The sequence below is a fragment of the Scylla paramamosain genome, chromosome 24, assembly GCF_035594125.1.
Source record: "Scylla paramamosain isolate STU-SP2022 chromosome 24, ASM3559412v1, whole genome shotgun sequence".
NCBI lineage: Eukaryota > Metazoa > Arthropoda > Malacostraca > Decapoda > Portunidae > Scylla > Scylla paramamosain.
In genome coordinates, this window is record NC_087174.1 from 11,268,328 (window position 1) to 11,288,327 (window position 20,000).

At 49.5% G+C, this 20,000-nt stretch overlaps 1 protein-coding gene across 1 annotated transcript in view; it reads left to right on the forward strand.

Annotated features, from left to right (window-relative positions):
- Positions 1 to 20,000, forward strand: part of LOC135112730 (plexin-B-like) — a 420,239-nt gene that overhangs the window by 62,153 nt on the left and 338,086 nt on the right. The window contains 1 exon segment of the mRNA XM_064027486.1: positions 16,314 to 17,697. Within this exon segment, the coding sequence (XP_063883556.1) occupies positions 16,378 to 17,697 (1,320 nt within the window). The 5' untranslated portion in view covers positions 16,314 to 16,377.

Below are 20,000 nucleotides of genomic sequence, written 5' to 3' on the forward strand. Positions count from 1 at the left end.
GGCTGATCTAGTTGGAGATGAGGGAGGAAAGAGATTGGTAAGTTAGTGAGGAAAGAGATTAGGAGGAAAAAATGAGGCTGGTTCAAGGAGATTAGTAAGTTAGTGAGGAAAGAGAGATTAAGAGGAAAATTTTGATTTGTGAGAGGAAGAAAACAGTGGTGGAAGATCACAAGAGGAAAATTTAGGCAAGTGGAGGAAAAAAAGAGAAAAAACTAAGAGGAAAGTGAGATCGAAAAAGAAAAAGAGATGAAGGGATTAGGAGAGAGTGAGGAAGACATGGAGGGAGAGAGGGAGGGAGGGAGGGAAAAATGAGGCTGGTCAGTGGAGGGAGGGAATTGAGAGGTGTGATTGTGTGGGAGTGAGGGAAGAGAGGGGGGCGGGAAGTGGAGGAAGGGACATCCTGTGGGAGAACTCCAAACGAGGGATGTGGAGAGGAGGGGACACAGGACACATCACCGACGTCACATACATCATTACTGGGCGGACCAACTGTGTGTGTGTGTGTGTGTGTGTGTGTGTGTGTGAAGTGGAGAGTTAGAAGGACTGGATGAGGAAGAGAAGTAGGAAATAAAGAAAACGAGTAAGAACAGGAAAACGAAAATGAAGAAAAGAATATTGAGGAAATCCAGACGGAAGAGGGAGAGAAATAAGGAATCTGAAAAAAAAAATAGGATCTGAAAAATAAAGGGTAATTCTGAAGGGGTAGGAAAATAATAGTGAAAAAGATAAAAAAAAATCAGACGGAGGAAGAGGAAGAAGAGAAAGAGGGAAGAGGAAAGAGGAACATAAAGATAGATAGGAAATGTCAGCACTTCCGGAGACCCTAAACTAAACACATGGAACAAATTGACACTCAAAAACAATTTCCATTTAGTCTTCCATTACTTTTATGCACTGGGTCACCACCACCACCACCACCACCACCACCACCACCACCACCACCGCATCTTCCTCCTCTTCCTCCACTCAGTAATCGGCCGAGTGCTCGTAATTTAGTGGGTTGACACGGCGCCTTGTGTGATACATTAAGGCTGAACGAGCTACGTGAGGCGGCATAAGGTAGAGAGTGTGCAGGTGGCGGCGGCGGTGGTGATGGTGGTGGTGGCGGCGGGCAGGTGAGCAAGGGGGGCGGTGATAGTGATGGTGATTGGGAAGCAGCGGTGAGAGGGGAGTGATGGTGGATGTGGTGGAATTAATGAATGGCTAGTGGTGGTCAATGGTTAGTGACTGGTAGTAGTAGTAGTAGTATTAGTAGTAGTAGTGGTAGTAGTTTTACATGGACAGACTATAAAATTTAGGTTATTTTACTTCCTCTTCCTCCTCTTCAGTCTCCTTTCCTCTTCTCTCTTCTCTTCTTTCCCCTAATTCCTTCTGCCTTCGTAGTCGTAGTAGTAGTAATAATGGTAGTAATAGTAGTGATAGTTATACATGTTCATAGAATGTACGTTCTCCTCCCATCTCCTTTTCTCCTCTCTCTTTCCCTCCCTTCTCCCCTCCCCTCTCTCCCCTCGTTTCTGGTCAATCACGGCGCTATTCGTTCCCCTCTTTGCACCCCATCGTTTCCTCCTTTCCAAATCCCCTCCTTCCTCCTCTTCCTCCTCTCCCTTTTCTCTCCCTCCGTCACTTCCTTCCTTCCTTTTTTGTGTCTCTTCCCTGATCACCAATCCGACCATACATTCCCTTCACGTCACATTCTTTAGCTCGCCATTATCCTCCTCCTCCTCCTCCTCCTCCTCCTCCTCCTCCTCCTCCACTTCTTCCTTGTTACATGTGGCATTTTTCATGGTTTGTTCAAAAGAGGGAAAGGAAGAATGTAACATTAATCTTCGTCTTTTCATCCTTACCTCCTCCTCCTCCTCCTCCTCCTCCTCCTCCTCCTCTTTTTCTTTCTCTTTCCTCACGTCATCTTCCACACACTCCTAACCTTTCTTCCTCCGACACTTCTTCCCATGATTCCTCCTCCTCCTCCTCCTCCTCCTCCTCCTCCTCCTCCTCCTCCTCCTCCTCGCAGACACACACCATACTCCTTGACTGCGTTTAATGAGCTCTGGCCTGTCTCTTTTACTTCATATGGCAAACCTCTCACACACACACACACACACACACACACACACACACACACACACACACACACACACACACACACACACACACACACACACACACACACACACACACACACAGCTCTCGGGTTTCGACGCGATGTGAACAAGGGATCGTAAACCCTGATTCACATTATGGTTTAAAAGTGAGCATTGGAAGGCTTGGTCTGGCGTGCTGGGACCACCACCACCACCACCACCACCACCACCACCACCACCACCACCACCACTCAAGAGCCACCGCACCACACCACAATATACTATAGATCACCAGAGTTACAGCACCATACCACCACACTACAGCCACAATACCACAATAAAGCCACAACACCTCAGTACCACACCACAACCACCACACTACAACCACCACCACAGCCACAGCCACAGTACACCACAACATCTAGCATAATATTTAACTCCATTGACAATACACATGCTTTCTCTCCCTCTCTCTCTCTCTTTCTTTCTCTTGTCTTTCTATCTCTCTCTTTTTGCAGCACGTAACATTCTCGTTTCTCTCTCTTTTCTCTTCCTGTTCAGTATAGGATCTCTCTCTCTCTCTCTCTCTCTCTCTCTCTCTCTCTCTCTCTCTCTCTCTCTCTCTCTCTCTCTCTCTCTCTCTCTCTCTGGTACTAATGGCAATGTTATATATGAATCTTAATCGCTGTGAGTGTCTCGTCTTGTCCTTAATGATACTGTATTCAAATCCTTGACTTACCTATTCCTCCCTCTGTTTCTCCTCCTCTTTCCCCTCCCCTTTCTCCTCCCCATTCTCTCTCTCTCTCTCTCTCTCTCTCTCTCTCTCTCTCTCTCTCTCTCTCTCTCTCTCTCTCTCTCTCTCTCTCTCTCTCTCTCTCTCTCTCTCTCTCTCTCTCTCGCCAGTCTCTTTCAGCTGATGCATTGGTTGCTTGGGGCCGTGCTGGTGGTGGTGGTGGTGGTGGTGGTGGAGGATTTAGTAGAGGCGAGGGTGTAGATAGTTGTGGTTGTGGTGGTGGTGGTGGTGGTGTTTACTGCTAGAGATAATGAATGATGCTACCTGATTTACTATATATTTCCTAAGTACATTCCTACATCACACACACACACACACACACACACACACACACACACACACACACACACACACACACACACACACACACACACACACACACACACACACACACACACACCCTGCCCCTCCCCTATCCCCATCACACCCTCACCCCTTCCTCACCACACCACATCACCAATTCTTACCTTCACCACATCCACCACACCGACCACCACACATCACAACACTTAGACAACCAGACCAGAACGACCAAGGGTGACACTTAAATGGAGGTTATGGGTAATGAGGTAAGTGGGGAAGGGGGTAAGTAGTCCAAGTGGGGTTTACCTGTGGGGAAGTGGGGTGGGGGGATCGTGGGGTGGTTTACGAGGAGTAGGAGGCGCTTCTCTTTTGTCTCCCCAGTGTGTATCTCTCCCCCCATCACGCCCCAACCAGCCCCATAAATAACCGTGTTGTAATTTGCATGTCTTCTATGTAATTTTGAGAGTAATCCTTCCCCCCTACTCTCTCTCTCTCTCTCTCTCTCTCTCTCTCTCTCTCTCTCTCTCTCTCTCTCTCTCTCTCTCTCTCTCTCTCTCTCTCTCTCTCTCGTTCATTTCCTCTCCACCTTTCACCTCTTACGCAGCATCTCTCTTCCTTTCCATCTCTCCTCCTCCTCCTCCTCCTTCTCCTCCTCGTTTCTCATTTCTTCCTCATCTCTCTCTCGCCTCTCTGCATATTTCCTCTCGTTCTCTGTGTATCGTTCTGTCTCTCTCATCTCTCACTACTCCACCTCTCCCTCCTCTCCCTCCTCTCCCTTTAAATTCTCACTCTCCTCTCTTACTTTTACTCCTTTGACCTCCTTTCCTTTCCTCTCTTCTCATTGCTACTTTTCTTTGCTTTAGTTTCCTTCCTTTTCCTCCTCCTTTCCACCTTTCCTTACCTCCACCCCTCCACACCTACCCTTCCCTAATGATCTTCCCCATCAGGTCCCTCCACCCTTCTCCTCCACCCTTCTCCCCTCCACCCACTGAGACTATTTTGGGCTGGGTTTTCTTGCAATGGGCGTGGGTGGAGGGTAGGGGAGCATTGGCCTGGGTGGAAGATGGTGGAATGGTAAGGAAGGTGCATAAAGAGATGGGAAACTAAGTGGAAGGGATTTGCTAACGGGCTGAAGTTGAAGTGGAGTGGTGGAGTTTGTGGGTGAAGGAATGTGAGGGGAATGGGTATGTGAGGTGGAGTTTTGTGGGAGAGAAGAAAGGAAAATGAGTAGATGAAGGAGTGGAGGAGGTGGAGGAGGAGGAAGAAGAAGTCTGGGAGTGTAGGAGGGTGAGCAGAGGGGAGTGAGTGAGGAGTAGGGAGTAGAAGGAAGAAGTACAAGAGTGAAGGAGGGTGAATATAGGTGAAGGAGTGGAGGAGAAGGAAGGACACAAGTGAAGGTGGATAAGTAGGAGACAAAGGAATGAAGGAAGATAGGTAGAGAAAAGAAAAAAAGACTTTCGGAATAAAGAAGGATGAGTAGAAGAAGGAGTGAAGGAGGAGTAAGGAATAGAAAACAAGTAGAATAATTAGGAACAGTAAAGGATGAGTAAAGAGTAGAAAAAGGGAGCATTGAAGTGAAGGAAGGTATTGAGTAGATGAAGGAGCGAAGCAGAATAAATAGGAGATGAACAAGAAAAGGAAGGAGGATGAACAGGGAGTAGGTAAGTGGGAGAGGACGGAGGAGCAGAAGTAGGTAAGATTATGAGAAGGCAGGAATTTCCGTTTTGAGACTGTAGAAGGTGGAAGGAGGAAGGAGGTGGAATGCTTTGCAGGTGGGTCGAGAAGTGTGGAGGAGGAGGAGGAGGAGGAATAATAGTGGGAAGATGGAAGAAAATAACAGAAATAGTAGAAAGGGTAATAAAATAATAGGATGAAGACAAAGAGGAATAACAGCAGATGGAGGATAAATGGGAGGAGGAGGAGGAGGAGGAGGAGAAAGAGAAGGAGGTAAAGAAGGTCGAGGGGTAGGCATGAAGGCAGATGAGGAGATAGGAGAGAACAGGATTGGAGAGAGAAAATAAGGCATTGTTACAGAGAGAGAGAGAGAGAGAGAGAGAGAGAGAGAGAGAGAGAGAGAGAGAGAGAGAGAGAGAGAGAGAGAGAGAGAGAGGAACTAAAGGGGATAGGAAAAGAATATTAGATGAGCCTGGAATTGGTAAAAAGAGGAGGAAGGAACAGAAAAGAAGGGAAAGAGAAAAGAAAACGAGAACTTGAATTAATGAAACGAACAAAGAAAACAAAATCAGATTTAAACAAATGGGAAAGAGAGAAGAAACGGAGGAAATATGAAAGAGGTGGATATTGAAACGAGATTGACAGACAGACAGACAGACAGACAGACAGACAGACAGAGATGCTTATAGACAAACACACATAACAGAGAGACAAACATACAAATAAAGAAAAAAAATCAAACCACAACAACAACAACAAAAATCACAAAAATGACCAAGACAACAACAAAAACAAAAAAGAAAATACAGCAGACAAAAAAAAACACATTTAAACAAAAACAACCCAAAAAAAATTACAAACCAAAAAAAAAAAAAAAAAAAAAAAAACCGTAAAAAAAAAAAAAAAACTCGTCTCTAAAACTAATCAGAAAGACAGATTTAAGTACAGAACCGAGCTGGAAAGAGAGAGGGAGAGGGAGAGAGAGAGAGAGAGAGAGTGGCGAAGCTGACTGATGGATTGATGAGGAGTTGGAGGAGTAGCAGGGTGGGGGTGGGCTGCGTCAGGTGGCAGGCAAGGTGGTCGCGGTATAATGGTGCTTCCCTGCAGTAATTTCTCGCCTCATCAGCTTCCTCCTCTCGTAATCACGTTGGATGGCGGGGCTGAATTTTTCGTGGAGTAATTCTTTATTCCTCCTTTCCTGCTTGTTGCCTTGTTCTCCCCTCGTGCTGCAGTGTTGAGTACGAATGAGGGAGAGAGACACAGAGAGAGAGATGGAAAGGGAAAAGTCAGTGAGATTTCTTCTGTCATTCGTGTTTTCTCTGTCTCCTCCTCCTCCTCCTCCTCCTCCTCCTCCTCCTCCTCCTCCTCCTCCTCCTCCTCCTCCTCCTCCTCCTCCAATTCTTCTCGTCTTTGTCTCCTTCATGACGAATGTTTTGTCTTTTGTCTCAGGTCAGGCGATGTCATGTGTTGCCTTTTGTTTGTGTGCGTAGGTAGCGTGACGAGAGTAACGTGTGTGTGTGTGTGTGTGTGTGTGTGTGTGTGTGTGTGTGTGTGTGTGTGTGTGTATGTGTGTGTTTACGCGAACTCACGAAGTCACAGATTTAATCCTTTGAAGGAGAGAAAGCGAGGAGCGGACAACAGAGAGAGAGAGAGAGAGAGAGAGAGAGAGAGAGAGAGAGAGAGAGAGAGAGAGAGAGAGAGAGAGAGAGAGGTGAGGCACTTCATCCAAAGCTACAGCCGGAATAGCCCCCAACACTTCTCCTCCAGCCGGATAACGAGGGCGTGACTGTGTTTGGAGGGTGTGTGGCGACGCCCTAACGCCCTCTGGCCTGCGATGAACCTACGACGCCCGTACTCGCATTTGAGCGTGAAAGCCGCCGTGGGTTTGAAAGAAGTGACCGTGACCGCTGCCACATTCCTCCTTGATTGTGTGTGTGTGTGTGTGTGTGTGTGTGTGTGTCGCCGGAGTCTGTGGGTGTGTGGGTGAGTAGACGCCGTAGGGGTGTGTAGGGTGAGGTGTTGGTAAGTGTGTGGGTGTGGCGCCGGATTGGGTGTGTAGGGTGAGGTGGTGGGTGGAAAGGTGTCACGGTATTCACGCCCTTTGATTTCTTTCAGGTTTTTGAGGAAGCGAGGGGGTGTGTTACGTGATGGAGGGCGTGATGTAGTGGCCCGTTTCTCCTCACCTCACCTCCTTGCCGTCCTTTTCCCCTCCGTTTCTCTCTTTCACTCCATTCCAGCAGTGCCTCTCACCGCGGGTCACCTCCATACTTCCTTGCCTTCCCTTTCCTCTCTGTCTCTCTCTTTCTCTCCCTCCAGTCAGGGTAAGGTTCGGTAATGTCCAGGACTCAGCCTCCTCCTCCTCCTCCCCACCCCCTCCCCTCCATTGCCCACTCCCACCTTTTCCTGCCCCACATTGTTGCCCCTTTTATGCTCCATTCTGCCCATTCATGCCCGTCCAGGCTCACTGATGCCCCCATTGACGAAAGGTTTTTCACCACGAGGCTGAAATACACTGGCGTCAAAATCCGAAAATACCCTTTTGTCGCAGTCCCAGCTTACCCCCGACCGCTGGCTACTGTGTCCCGCCTGTCACTCTCATCCTAACGTCCCCCGCCCCAAAGGTTACTGTCCCACGTGTCCCCTGTGTCCCCGTGCCCTCGTGGATGTCCCCTGTTGTCGTAAGGATCACTGGTTTTAGGGACTAGTGGAGTTATCAAGGTGGTGTCAAGTACGGTATTGTTTTTTTTGTTTTTTTGTGGTCCTGTTCTGGATAAGTTGTAGTGGAATGTGTTTGCGTGTTTTGAAGGAGTTTTCTTGGTTCTAGTAATAATTTTATCATTGATTATGCTCGTAGTGGAAGTGACTGATCATTTTCAAGGGTGTTTTCGTGGTTCTTGTGTTTGTTTACCGGAGTTTCAGGCTTAAGTGGAAGGTATTAGAGCTTCCAAGGGTGTTTTCGTGATTCTAGTGGTAGTTTATTACATATTCTGCATCTTAATTCCAAAAAAAAAAAACTAATTTCCTCCTTCAGTTCTTCCATTTTCTTTTCATTTCTTCCTTTTACATTTCTCTCTCCTTCAATTCTTCCTTTTACCTTTCTTCCTCCTTTGTTTCTTCCTTTTACGTACCTTTCCTCCTCCTTCATTTCCTCATTCGTGTCTCACCTTTCCCTTAATATTCCCCCGAGTTGCCACATCTCAGCCCATTCACGGTCCGCGGTGCTCAATTGAAACACTGTGGAGATGAATGGTGATCGCACGTCATTCTCAAGATACCCAAAAATCATATATATTCGCCCGTTATCCGCAGTTTATTTTATTTGAAACGCTAAACTCCCTTGATAGATTATTGTTGTGCCCTATATGGCGCGTGCTGTGTCGAGAAAGACGTGTTTATGTGCGCGGAGGACACTCTGATGGCTAACGCAACGAGATAATCTATGCTCTCTCTCTCTCTCTCTCTCTCTCTCTCTCTCTCTCTCTCTCTCTCTCTCTCTCTCTCTCTCTCTCGTCTTTTTTTTTGTTTACTGTATCATATTTTCATTATTTTACGTTATATTTCTTTATTTTATTTATGTTTAGCTATGCAGTCAATATTTTTGCCTGAATAGTTACTGCTGCATAAAGGCTGACTAGTGTGGTTATGCACTGTATCCTGAAAGCCCAGCGGCAGATCATATACAAATACTAATGCATGTTTCAAAATGCTTCAAATGCTCTCTCTCTCTCTCTCTCTCTCTCTCTCTCTCTCTCTCTCTCTCTCTCTCTCTCTCTCTCTCTCTCTCTCTCTCTCTCTCAGCATCCCGGAAACAGGTGTGCATAACTTGTGAAAAATTTATGAGGCAGAGATTTATGGTTCTAATTGAATAAAGTGAGCGATACAAATAGCAAAGAAAACACTATTTAAATGTTTTAATGACTGTATATTAGTATTGCTTGCAGGACGCTGACACCCGTATAAAGGGGACTCGTTAATACACGCACTATGAATCTGTGGAAAGAAGAAAGGCATTGAGTATAAAAAGAACGATGGTATAATGTAGGAAACGAAATAAATTGAATGAGTGAGAGGAAGACAGGACAGGATAGGGCGTTTTAACCTCATTCTTCTCCCTTCTTTTTCCCTCTCATCTCGTTTCGCTTACCCACGCCTCCACCATCGAACTGTAGAAAAAAAATAAATAAAAGACTGAACTATAAACAGAACGAATCATAAACGAAAGAAATTAAGCTACTGAAAGAAAACTAGACAGGTACGGCATTTTTCACTTTATTTCCTCTCCCTTTCTTTTTTTTCTCTCACCTTATTTCGCATACTCAATCCTTCACACCTCCACCATCAACTTGCACAACATAAACAGAAGCATGAACGAAAGAAATCGAGTAACAGAAAGAGAGGGAGATAGGATACGGCACTTTTAACTTCATTCCCTCTCCTTTTTCTTTTCCTCTCACCTCGTTCCGCATACTAGACACTGCGCGGCTCCACCACAACCCGTGAAAATGCCTGCACTATGATATTTGCAGTTAAGAGAGCAGTACTTGCATCCAGCTCGTCGGAGGTTGGAATGACTGTGAAAACGACCGTGTGTGTTGAGTCATATTGAGTTCCCCTTGAGTTCCCGTTGCGTTCTGTGTCTATGGAGCCCTTTCAGTCAGTCCGCGGGGTGTCTTCTCCCTTATGGTAGCAAGGGAGAGAGGGAGGAAGGGAGGGCAAGGTGGGTCTTTGGAGGAAAGGGACAAGGTAGGGTGTTTTGCATATTCAAGGCCTGATTGTCATTTTCTCACCAGATTCACAGTTTCCTCAATTTTCTGGTGAAGTTACTCGTAAGTTTGGTAAGGGAGGGAGGGTGGTAGGAAGGGTGTGTGTGTGTGTGTGTGTGTGTGTGTGTGTGTGTGTGTGTGTGTGTGTGTGTGTGTGTGTGTGTGTTATTTATGTGACAGTGGGTATATATATTTTGTCGGAATAGCAAATGAAAACAAAAAAAAAGAAAAGAAAAACATACCTCAAAATAGAAGAATATTTCGGAACGTATACACACACACACACACACACACACACACACACACACACACACACACACACACACACACACACACACACACACACACACACACACACACACACACCAGGTATGATCCTTAGGTCGCCTTTAACAAGTTCTCAAGAGGAGGCACCTGAGATCTGGCGCCCAGTAGGGGAATGTCCCTCCTCCTCCTCCTCCTCTTCTCCTCAGTCTCCTACCTTGTCCTCCTCCTCCTCCTCCTCCTCCTCCTCCTCCTCCTCATCGTCAAGCATCCTCCTTAACGCCTCACCTTCTCAAGTCTCACCTTTCCTTCTCTCGCCATGTCAATGAAGCCACTGAAGGACATAAAGACATTTAAGACAGGCATTCAAAAGGACACTCTGTTACCTCCCCCACCCCAACCCTCACCCTGCCCCGCCCTACCCTCACCCACTCACCCACGTCACCCTCTACAGTTTTTTCACGCCTTCCAGAATCTTTTCAGCTCCAGCATCGAGTAAAATCGGAATGTTATCTTACCATATCCCCATCTCTTCCCCCACACCTTCCCCACGCCTTCATCACTCACCCATTCACCCATATTAGTGTCCTTCTACGGTCTTTTTCATGCTTTCCTGAATCTTTCCCATTCCGGCATCAAGTTGAATGGGAAATATTACTTTATCACATCCCCATTTCTTCCCCATCTCTTCCCCCATACCTCCCCCACTCCCGCATTCCCCCATACACGTGTCTTGCAGTCTTCCCATTTCCAGAATTCAGTAAAACCAGGAATGTTACCTTCCTTGCTACATCCCCTTTCCTCCACCATCCCTTCCTCACACCTCCCCATACCTTCCCATGCCTCCCCAACCTTGAGTCTTCCCCTGGACGTGACTCCCCAGCCCCCATTCCCGTCCCCATTAAAGTCTCCAGGGGCATTGATTCGTAAATGGGTTGTCCTGTCCTCACCCCCTTAAATCCGGAATCTGGCCCCCCCTCGTCCTCTTGTTTCCCCTTCTTTCCCTTTAGTATGTAAGGGGATTGGTTTTTCCTTTCTTCTTCTTTTTTTTATCCCTCTTCTTCTTTTTTCCTCCTTTCTCTTGGTTTATTTATTTAATTTTCTTGTTTTGTGAGTTTCCTTTTCCTGTGTTTCTGTTCTCCCTTCTTTCCCTTTCTTCTCTTCTCTTTCCTTTAAGATGGGTGCTTTTTTTTTCCCTTGTTTTTTTTTCCCTCGTTTCTAGCCCTTTTACTTTTTTCCTCCTTTTCTCTTTGTATCTTTTTATTTTCTTTTCTTGGTTCCTTTTCCTTTTCTTTCTTCCTGTTTTTCGATTTTTTTTTTCCACTATTCTCTCGTGTGTTAGTATTGGTGTTGGTTCTCTCTCTCTCTCTCTCTCTCTTTTTTCTCTCTCTCTCTCCTCCTCCTCCTCCTGCCCTGTAGTTGAGTACTTGTTTGTGTTCTGTAGTCATGTTTGTGTATCGTGTTTGTCTCCATGTTTAGTGTTTGTGATGATTGGTATAATTGTATTAAGAGAGAGAGAGAGAGAGAGAGAGAGAGAGAGAGAGAGAGAGAGAGAGTTTTGAGTGTTTTTTTTCGTGATTAGTATATAATTTTTACCCAACTATTCCAAATCGTTTAATCCAATTACGGGTGTTTGAGTGTATTTTTATTCAGAATTAATCGCTATTGGAATTTGTTTCGTTCCAATAAAAGGTATTTAAGTTTTTTTTTTTTCTTTTATTAACGTGTGTGTGTGTGTGTGTGTGTGTGTGTGTGTGTGTGTGTGTGTGTGTGTGTGTGTGTGTGTGTGTGTGTGTGTGTGTGTGTGTGTGTGTGACATTACATTCCAATTACCAGCTTAATGTCTTAAACTCGCATCATAGAGAGAGAGAGAGAGAGAGAGAGAGAGAGAGAGAGAGAGAGAGAGAGAGAGAGAGAGAGAGAGAGAGAGACCAACACCAACACAAACACACGTACCTACATTCCAATTACAGACACAAAAATTTATCTATATGTAATGCAATCTATACCTGGTTGGACCCAATCGCCTGGCCATTAATCGGGGCAGGTGTGGGCGCCTCTACCTAATGCTGGCGGTGTTATGCGATTGTGTAGAGGCGCGGCAGATCCTGAAACAAGATTACATTCCATTATCACGTGAACCAGGCCGGGAGGAAACTGGGGCAAACTGTACCGTCTTCCTTTCCTCCTCCTCCTCCTCCTCCTCCTCCTCCTCCTCCTCCTCCTCCTCCTTCATTGGGTCCATCTCCTCTTCCGTTCCTCCTTCTCATTCTCGTCTTTCCTTTTGTCATTGTTGTCTTTTCATGGTTTCCTCTTCTTCCTCCTCTTCTTCGTCCTCTTCCTCTTACTCTTCCGCGCTTCCCTTTCTTATAGTCATAGTTGCTCTTGTCCTGGCACTCATTCTCCTCTTTCTACTCTTTCCTCCTCCTTTTCATGATGTCCTCCATGCCCTCCTCTTCATTGTCTTCTTCTTCCGCTGTTCTCTTCTTCATAGTCGTCCTTGTGTTTGTACCCCTCCTCCTCCTCCTCCTCTTCCTCCTCCTGCAGTAGCCGTGAGAGGTAACATTAGAATGCACGAACAAGGTCTTTTGGGTTGGTAATCGTGTGGCATTTAATCCTAAAATTGGTTCCCGAGTCCATTCTCAACGTGGGAAAACAGTTTGGAATGTTCCGCCTCGTGTGTTTTAGGGATGATGGTCTGGAGGGTGGTTGTGGCGGTGGTGGTGGTGGTGGTGGTGGTGGTGACTGAAGGGCAGGGTGGTGGTGGTGGTGGTGGTGGTGGTGTGTTTTGGATTGTTTTTGGCGTGTTTTTTTTTTTTTTTTTTTTTTTTTTTGTCTTTTGGTTTGTTTTGTTCTTTTGATGTTTTTTTTTCATGGGGATTTGGTGTTTACTACTACTACTACTACTACTACTACTACTACTACTACTACTACTACTACTACTACTACCACCACCACCACCACCCTATCACACCCTGCCACTCTTCCCATCACCCCATACGATGACACCATCCCAGGAGGAAGTGAAGCAAGGCAAGACACAGAATAACCCCCCTTTAGTTAGCGATGCAGGGTATAATGGTGCCAGCAGCGGCCCTGGACACTGGCACTGGTCCAACATGGGGGCCATCAAAGGGAGCCATCCAAGGGAGGGCATCCCAGGGGGCATCCCAGGAGGTCATGAACACTTCCACGGTCCCTCAATGAATGTGTAGGGTGAAGCGAATGGCGTGTTGGTATTCTCTCTCCTGCTGGTGAAGAAGTCTTGGGTTTGGGTTAGTGTCTATGGTAGTATGAAGTGAGTGTGTTTGCGGTGTTCAGGGAGAGTATTAGAGTGTTTAGGTGACTTTTCGTTGGTGTTTACATTTTTTTTTTGCTTGTTTCAGAGGGTTTCAGAAATTACTGTTACTGCTTCTACTGTTTCTACTGCTGATACTGATACTATTATTGCCACTACTACTACTATTGCTACTATTTCTGTTACTCTTGCCACTTCTGCTGCTGTTGCTTCTACCACCACCACCACCACCACTACTACTACTACTACTACTACTACTACTACTACTACTACTACTGCTACTACTGCTACTACTACTACTACTACTACTACTACTACTACTACTACTACTACTACTACTACTACTACTACTACTACTACCACCACAACAACATCACCATCACCACTACTACTTATGCTGCCTCCTCCTCCTCCTCCTGCTTCTCCTCCTCCTCCTCCTCCTCTCGATCGCCACACAATACCCGCGTCACCACACAGGCGTCAGTCACTCCCCGCCCCTCGCTGCCTCATTCCGCCGCCGCCTCCGTTGTTGCCAAATTATCCGACATGACTCAGCGAATCACTTTGATTTTTCACTCCCTGTGCCTGGTGGACCTAAAGCCTGATCCTCCTCCTCCTCCTCCACCTCCTCCTCCTCCTCCTATCCATCCTTCACTCTTCCACCACCTCCTGTCCTCCTCTTCCTTTACATTCCTGGTTTTCATGGTTTTTCTTCTCGATTTTTCCTGTTTCTTCCTTTTTTATGCCTTCCCTTTATTGCTTCCTAATCTTTTAGTCCATTTTCCTCCTCCTCCTCCTCCTCGTCACCTGCAGTGTCTCCGCGACCACACTTCCTCTGAATGTGTTCGGTTCGTGTCTTGCTTGAAGTATGAAGCAAATCTCTCTGGGACACTCACTCCCTCGATCGCCACGCCGCGCCCCCTCCGCTCCCCGGGGATGGTGTGTCATTGCTGGAGTGACGAGGGCGCCGGGATGTGGACGAACCGCTGGGGACATCAAGGGCAAGCCAAGGTCGGGGTTCCCTACAGGTGCCGGACGAGTGTGTTGACAATGGCCAGTCTCGGGCGGCTTAACACTTGTGGCCAGAAAATCCTCGCGGTGGGACTGTCCCGGGCATCGGTTTAGGTCCCTTGTTTCCTTTTGACTGGGGACCTTGGGACAGCCCCTCAGGCACGCCGTATGGAGGCCCTCACGCCCCCTCACGCCCTCTCCAGACGGGCGATCACCGAGTTAATCCAGGAAGCACGGCAATTGTACACCAATGAGACGAACACTGCAGACACAGCCATCACCTCTTCACAGCACAGGAGTCAAGATCATATTGTGAAACACTCCTGCGCCGCTCCTCCACTACATTAACAAGACTCTTTTCGAAGTTACACGGGTTGGGTTCTTCAGGGTGTTTTTATGGTTTTGGTGATAGATTATCAAGATTTTTCCATTATTAGCAGGAGAAACATTCTTAAGAACCCGGCTAATCGTCTTTGTGGCCTTTGAATATAGTCGTGGTGATGAGAGAGTAAAGCGTTTCAGAACCCTGGCGTAGTGTTTGCCTCCGCGGTGCAGCGTGAAGGAGCCGCGTGACGAGGAGCCGCCTCGTTAGGACCACAGATGAGGTGCTCGTTTAGCCGCATCATTAGAGCAAACACCATGAATAGTAGTAATTATGGCTAAAACAAATAGCTGAACGAGAGGGGCGGGGCTGTGGCGGGCATGTACGGGGCCGCGAGATGCCTGCAGTCCGGACACTCCAGCCCGACTCCCGCTAGCCTCTTGTGTGCTTAGAGTGCACGTCCTCCCCCTGTCACCGCATCCTTCAGGGCGGGCAGCCGGGTCCTCCCCTCCTTTGTGGCGCACTCCTCGTGTTGGCCTGACTCCCTAAAGTCGCGTCGTCGTCAGCTATTTTACACGGAATTGTGATATTGTAAGAGTGATTATTATCGAGTATTGTGGCATGTGGGAGGCCGCTTGTGGTGCACTGGGAACGCCGAGGTGCTTCTTGTGCGCGCCGTGGTCCGTGTCCAGGCATGATTGATTTGCCTGGACTGTGTGTGTGGGTGTATTATTATTATTCTTCCTTTGGTGTGGCGAGCGTGGGGTGACGGGCATTTTGGAGTGAAGGTCCGTGACACCTCTGCCACTGCCGCCACGATGGATGAGGCGCAGAGGGACGCAGGGAGGCAGGGAGGGAAGAAAGAATAACTGGTCGGATTAGGCGGTTCCTCCAGCCCTCGCCAGCATCCCTCGCCCTCAGTGGACACAGGATCTTCGTCTCCGCGCCTCGGCTTCATCACTCATCCTCACTCGCTCCGCAAAAGTTCATGATTCGTCTTAGCAATTCATTCCTCATTCATCCACGTCTTCACTCTCCACGACCACCGCTTGATTCATGGCGGGGGAATGCTGGAGGACGACACCACCACCACTCCACCTTAATCTACTCCCACACCACTCCATATGCACATCAGCACTCCACACCACACCCACACCCCACCGCTGTTCACCCCAACGTACCCTCACCCCAGTACACCCCGGATTCTCGTCGTAAATTCTCACCTGTGGCATCAGCTGCAGGTGAGCCTCTTCGCTGCGGCTCAAGGTCCTGGAATGTGTGCTTTTCTACATGATTTTTCTCGGCTGTCTAATATTTAACTTCCATTCTTTGTCTTTGCTCGCCAACACAAACAAATATTTTAATGTGTTTGTTCTGGTGCAGCGAACTTCTTGGACAGTGCAAATACGTTGTTCTGGTCTGTGGGAAATGAGAGGCAGCGGGGACGTAAGAGAGAGAGAGAGAGAGAGAGAGAGAGAGAGAGAGAGAGAGAGAGAGAGAGAGAGAGAGAGAGAGAATTTCCATAAAGCCAGGAAGGGCCGCCTGCTGCTTTAAGGCTGCGGTGCTCCTCGCTCCTCGCAGTGGCATGTCGAGGTGAGCGGGGCCGCGGGGCGCTGGTCAGCTTTGTCATGGCCGCCATCACAGGACGCACAGGACAGGCGGGGGGATGAGAGGGGGTGGCAGGTCACCTCCAAGCAGCCTGTGAAGAGTACCTCTTGCATCACCTGTACTGTGACTATTGTGTGTTTAGTGTTATCGTGTCCTGATGTGCTGTATGCTAATGTTGCTTTTGTTTCCTCGACAGGAGCAGTGCCTGGGCGCGGTGTTGATGGGCGGGCCAGGGCGGGAGCAGCGCCCCCCGCGGCACCATGTGTGACTGTGGCCTGACAGAAGACGCCCCCGGCCCGGCCCGCAGGCCCGCGCGGGCGGACCAGCAGGGCCACGCGGCGGGCCACCCTCACCGCCGGAGAGGAAGGATGTGGAGCTGCGGCGCGCGGGGAGTGATGGGAGTTAGCTTTAGTGTTCTAGTCTTGCTGGCGTGTTGGTGCGGCGTGTGTGTGGCGGCCGGGCCACGGACGCTCCGGGGCGGTGGTTGTCCGTCTGACCGTCACTCCAGCAGCATCGTGGCCCAGTTCTGCACGGGGAACAGCAGTCTGGAGCTGCAGCACCTCGTCTATAACAGAGCCGCCGGCGTGCTGTACATCGGGGGCACCAATAGGCTGTGGGCCCTGGGCGCCGCCAACCTGGACCTGGAGGAGCGGGTGGAGACAGGGCCGCGGTTCGACTCTCCTGGGTGCCACGCGTCAGGCTGCGACCAGGAGAACAAGGCCAAGCGTGTCTTCACCAGTAACGTGAACAAAGTGTTGGTGCTGGACCCCGACGGCTTCACGCTGCTCATGTGCGGCTCGGTGTCCCAGGGCGCCTGTGAAAAGTTCCGCACCGCCAACCTGTCCCTCACGCCAGAGTTCATTCCGCGCTCCGTCGCAGCGAACGACCCTGACTCCTCCACCTTCGCCTTCGTGGGCCCCGAGCATTATAACCAGTGGAGCGGCTCATCCGCCCTGTATGTGGGCACCACCTTCACCACGGTGGGCGACTACCGCCACGATGTGCCCGCCATCTCCACCAGGAACCTTCACGACCTCGACTACGCGGAGTTCTCCTTCTCCAAACAGTCACTTCTGCGCATCGACGTCAAATACCGTGATCACTTCCTGGTGCAGTACGTGTACGGCTTCAACGCCAGCGACTACGCTTACTTCGTGACGGTGCAGAAGAAGTCACACCTACCGGGGCAGGAGGAGTCAGGCTACATCTCCCGCCTGACGAGAACTTGCATCACCGACGCCAACTACGACTCGTACACGGAGATCACGTTGGAGTGTGTGGGCAGCGACGGCGTCAACTACAACCTGGTGCAAGACGCCAAGCTGGTGGAGGCCGGCAGCGACCTGGCCTCTAGCATGGGTCTACCTGACGGCAGCCACATCCTGGTGGCCGCCTTCGCGCCCTCTGAGGGCCACACTGCCCGCCCCAAAACCGCCTCCGCCTTGTGCGTGTACTCCGTCCACGACATCGAGGCGAAGTTCAACGAGAACATCCACATGTGCTTCAACGGGTCCATGCAGTACCGCGGCATGGAGTACATCTCGGGGCCGATCCTCAACGGGAAGTGTCCTGCGGCCGGGGTGAGTACCGCTCATTGCTTTGTTCCTTGTGTTGGTAGGGCGTGGGGATTGTTGGGATGCGGGGGGCCCTGTGGGGTGGCGGTGGACAGTGGGTGGGATGAGGAAGTCATTTTATCTTCTGACGAGCTTGAAATAAAACACATTTTCTTACACTGAAGGAGACGTGTATCCTAGTGTGCGAGGTGCGTCTCCCGGGGCACCGCGGCCCTTCCCGTGATGAATCCTTCACGCGCTGCCTGAAAAAAGAAGTGCATCTGTTTCGCTGTGTGAAGGTAGGCACGGGCGGGTGTCGGCAGGCCGGTGAGTGATGGGGGCTGCTGGCAGGCGGCGGTGTGGGCGCCCTCAGCTGATAAGCGAGGCCGAGCAAAAGACTTGGTGGCAGCTCTTGACATTAACCAGACAGCGACAGCCGCGCCTCCCGCCGCGCCTCACTGCCGGTGTAAGAAACGGCCACTGATGGTCGATTGCCAAAACTTGAGGCTCCAAAGATAAGACTTCGACGTTCCGACAAGGGAGCGTTCCCCGCGCCGCTGCAGGCTCTTGATGAACTTGCATAGCGGCGCGTCGCCCCAGAGCTCTGAGGTATCGCAGTTGTGCCCTCCTTGGCTGCTAGCTGGGAGTGGGTCGCTGGGGCAACACAGGATGGCCTGCCAGCCCTCCACGCAGCACCCTCCTTCACTCCCTCCTCTCTCCTGCTTCTCTCATTTTCTTTTACTCCCTCCTTCCGCACTCTTTCATTCCAACCACTTTCCTAATTTTCTTTCTCATCACTCCTCAGCTGATCCTGCTGCCGTGCCACCGCCACCCAGAGTTGGCGGGGCGAGGCGGGGCGGCTGCTGGCTCCCGCCCTAACGAGACCTTCGCTGAGGTTCTCTTCAAATCCCAGAATTAAGCCTCAGCTCGTAAAGGCGAGACAAAAAGTTTTCGGAACAAGGATTTTTATAACCCAGGGCGAGTGGGATTCGGGAAGAGGGAGGGTTCGGAGAGGAGGGGAGGGAAGATCAGCTACTCGCCCCCTCCTCCCTGCCCTCCCTGCTCTCCCCGCTCCCCGCCGCCCACATGTCAACAGGAGCGTAATATCGCGGTGGGAGAAAACTTTGGTAAGGTTGATTTTTAATGTGTTTTATTGGACACAAGTATCGACTGGCTTATCGGGACCATCCCTTCCCCCCTTCCCAGGCGACGAACGGCCTGGGGGAGTGGGACTCGTCTCGGTTGGGGGGGAGGACTGAGCGAGACGGGGTTGGGTGGAGTGGAGTGGAGTGGGGTGGGGCGGAGCGGGATGGAATGGGATGAAATGGGGTGGGATGGGTTGGTGTGCCGCAAAGAAGCGAGGGCACGTAGTGAATGGTGTGTGTGTGTGTGTGTGTGTGTGTGTGTGTGTGTGTGTGTGTGTGTGTGTGTGTGTGTGTGTGTGTGTGTGTCCACGCCCGTTTTTATCCCTCTTAACAACTAGCCAAATCTCCTCCTCCTCCTCCTCCTCCTCCTCCTCCTCCTCCTCCTAGTTGTCGTCCTGGTCTTCCTCTATCTCCGCCATCGCCGGGTTGCCCCTCCACGTGAGGTTCCCTGCTCGCCCCTCTGGCCTTATCTCCCGTCATCTCCGGAGCGTTTAATTGTTTTCTCCAGTTGTTCGTGGTAGTCCTTGGCTTGCGAGGCGGGACGGGGCGGGGTGGGGCGAGGAAGGGAGGGGAGGGGAGGGGAGAGGCATACATATAAATACAGGTCAGAATAGAAGGCGTAGATGTCTTTAACGTAACCGTGAATATCCCTCGTGTCCTTGAGAGAGGATCACCAGGCAAGAAAACAAGGAATTAGATGGCAATACTAAGAGAGAGAGAGAGAGAGAGAGAGAGAGAGAGAGAGAGATTGATTTTGAAACACTTCAGGCCCCACCTCCACTGCTTTCAAAAGGCTCTAGTCGAGTGGTTGAAGTTACAATAGTTTTAAATGTGTTCCTCTGATTTGAATGACAGATTAACGAGACATCCTCGTTTTTAAGGAAAAACACTTCAGAACCCGGCTAATCTTACATGTGGGGAGAAACACTCCAGAACCCGCTAGCTAATCATACATATGGGGAGAAACACTTCAGAACCCGGCTAATCTTACATATGGGGAGAAACTCTTCAGAACCCGCTAGTTAATCATACATGTGGGGAGAAACACTTCAGAACCCGGCTAATCTTAAATGTGGGGAGAAACACTTCAGAACCCGCTAGCTAATCATACATGTGGGGAGAAACACTTCAGAACCAGGCTAATCTTACATGTGGCCTTTGAAAATGGTCTTGACGAGAGAGCAA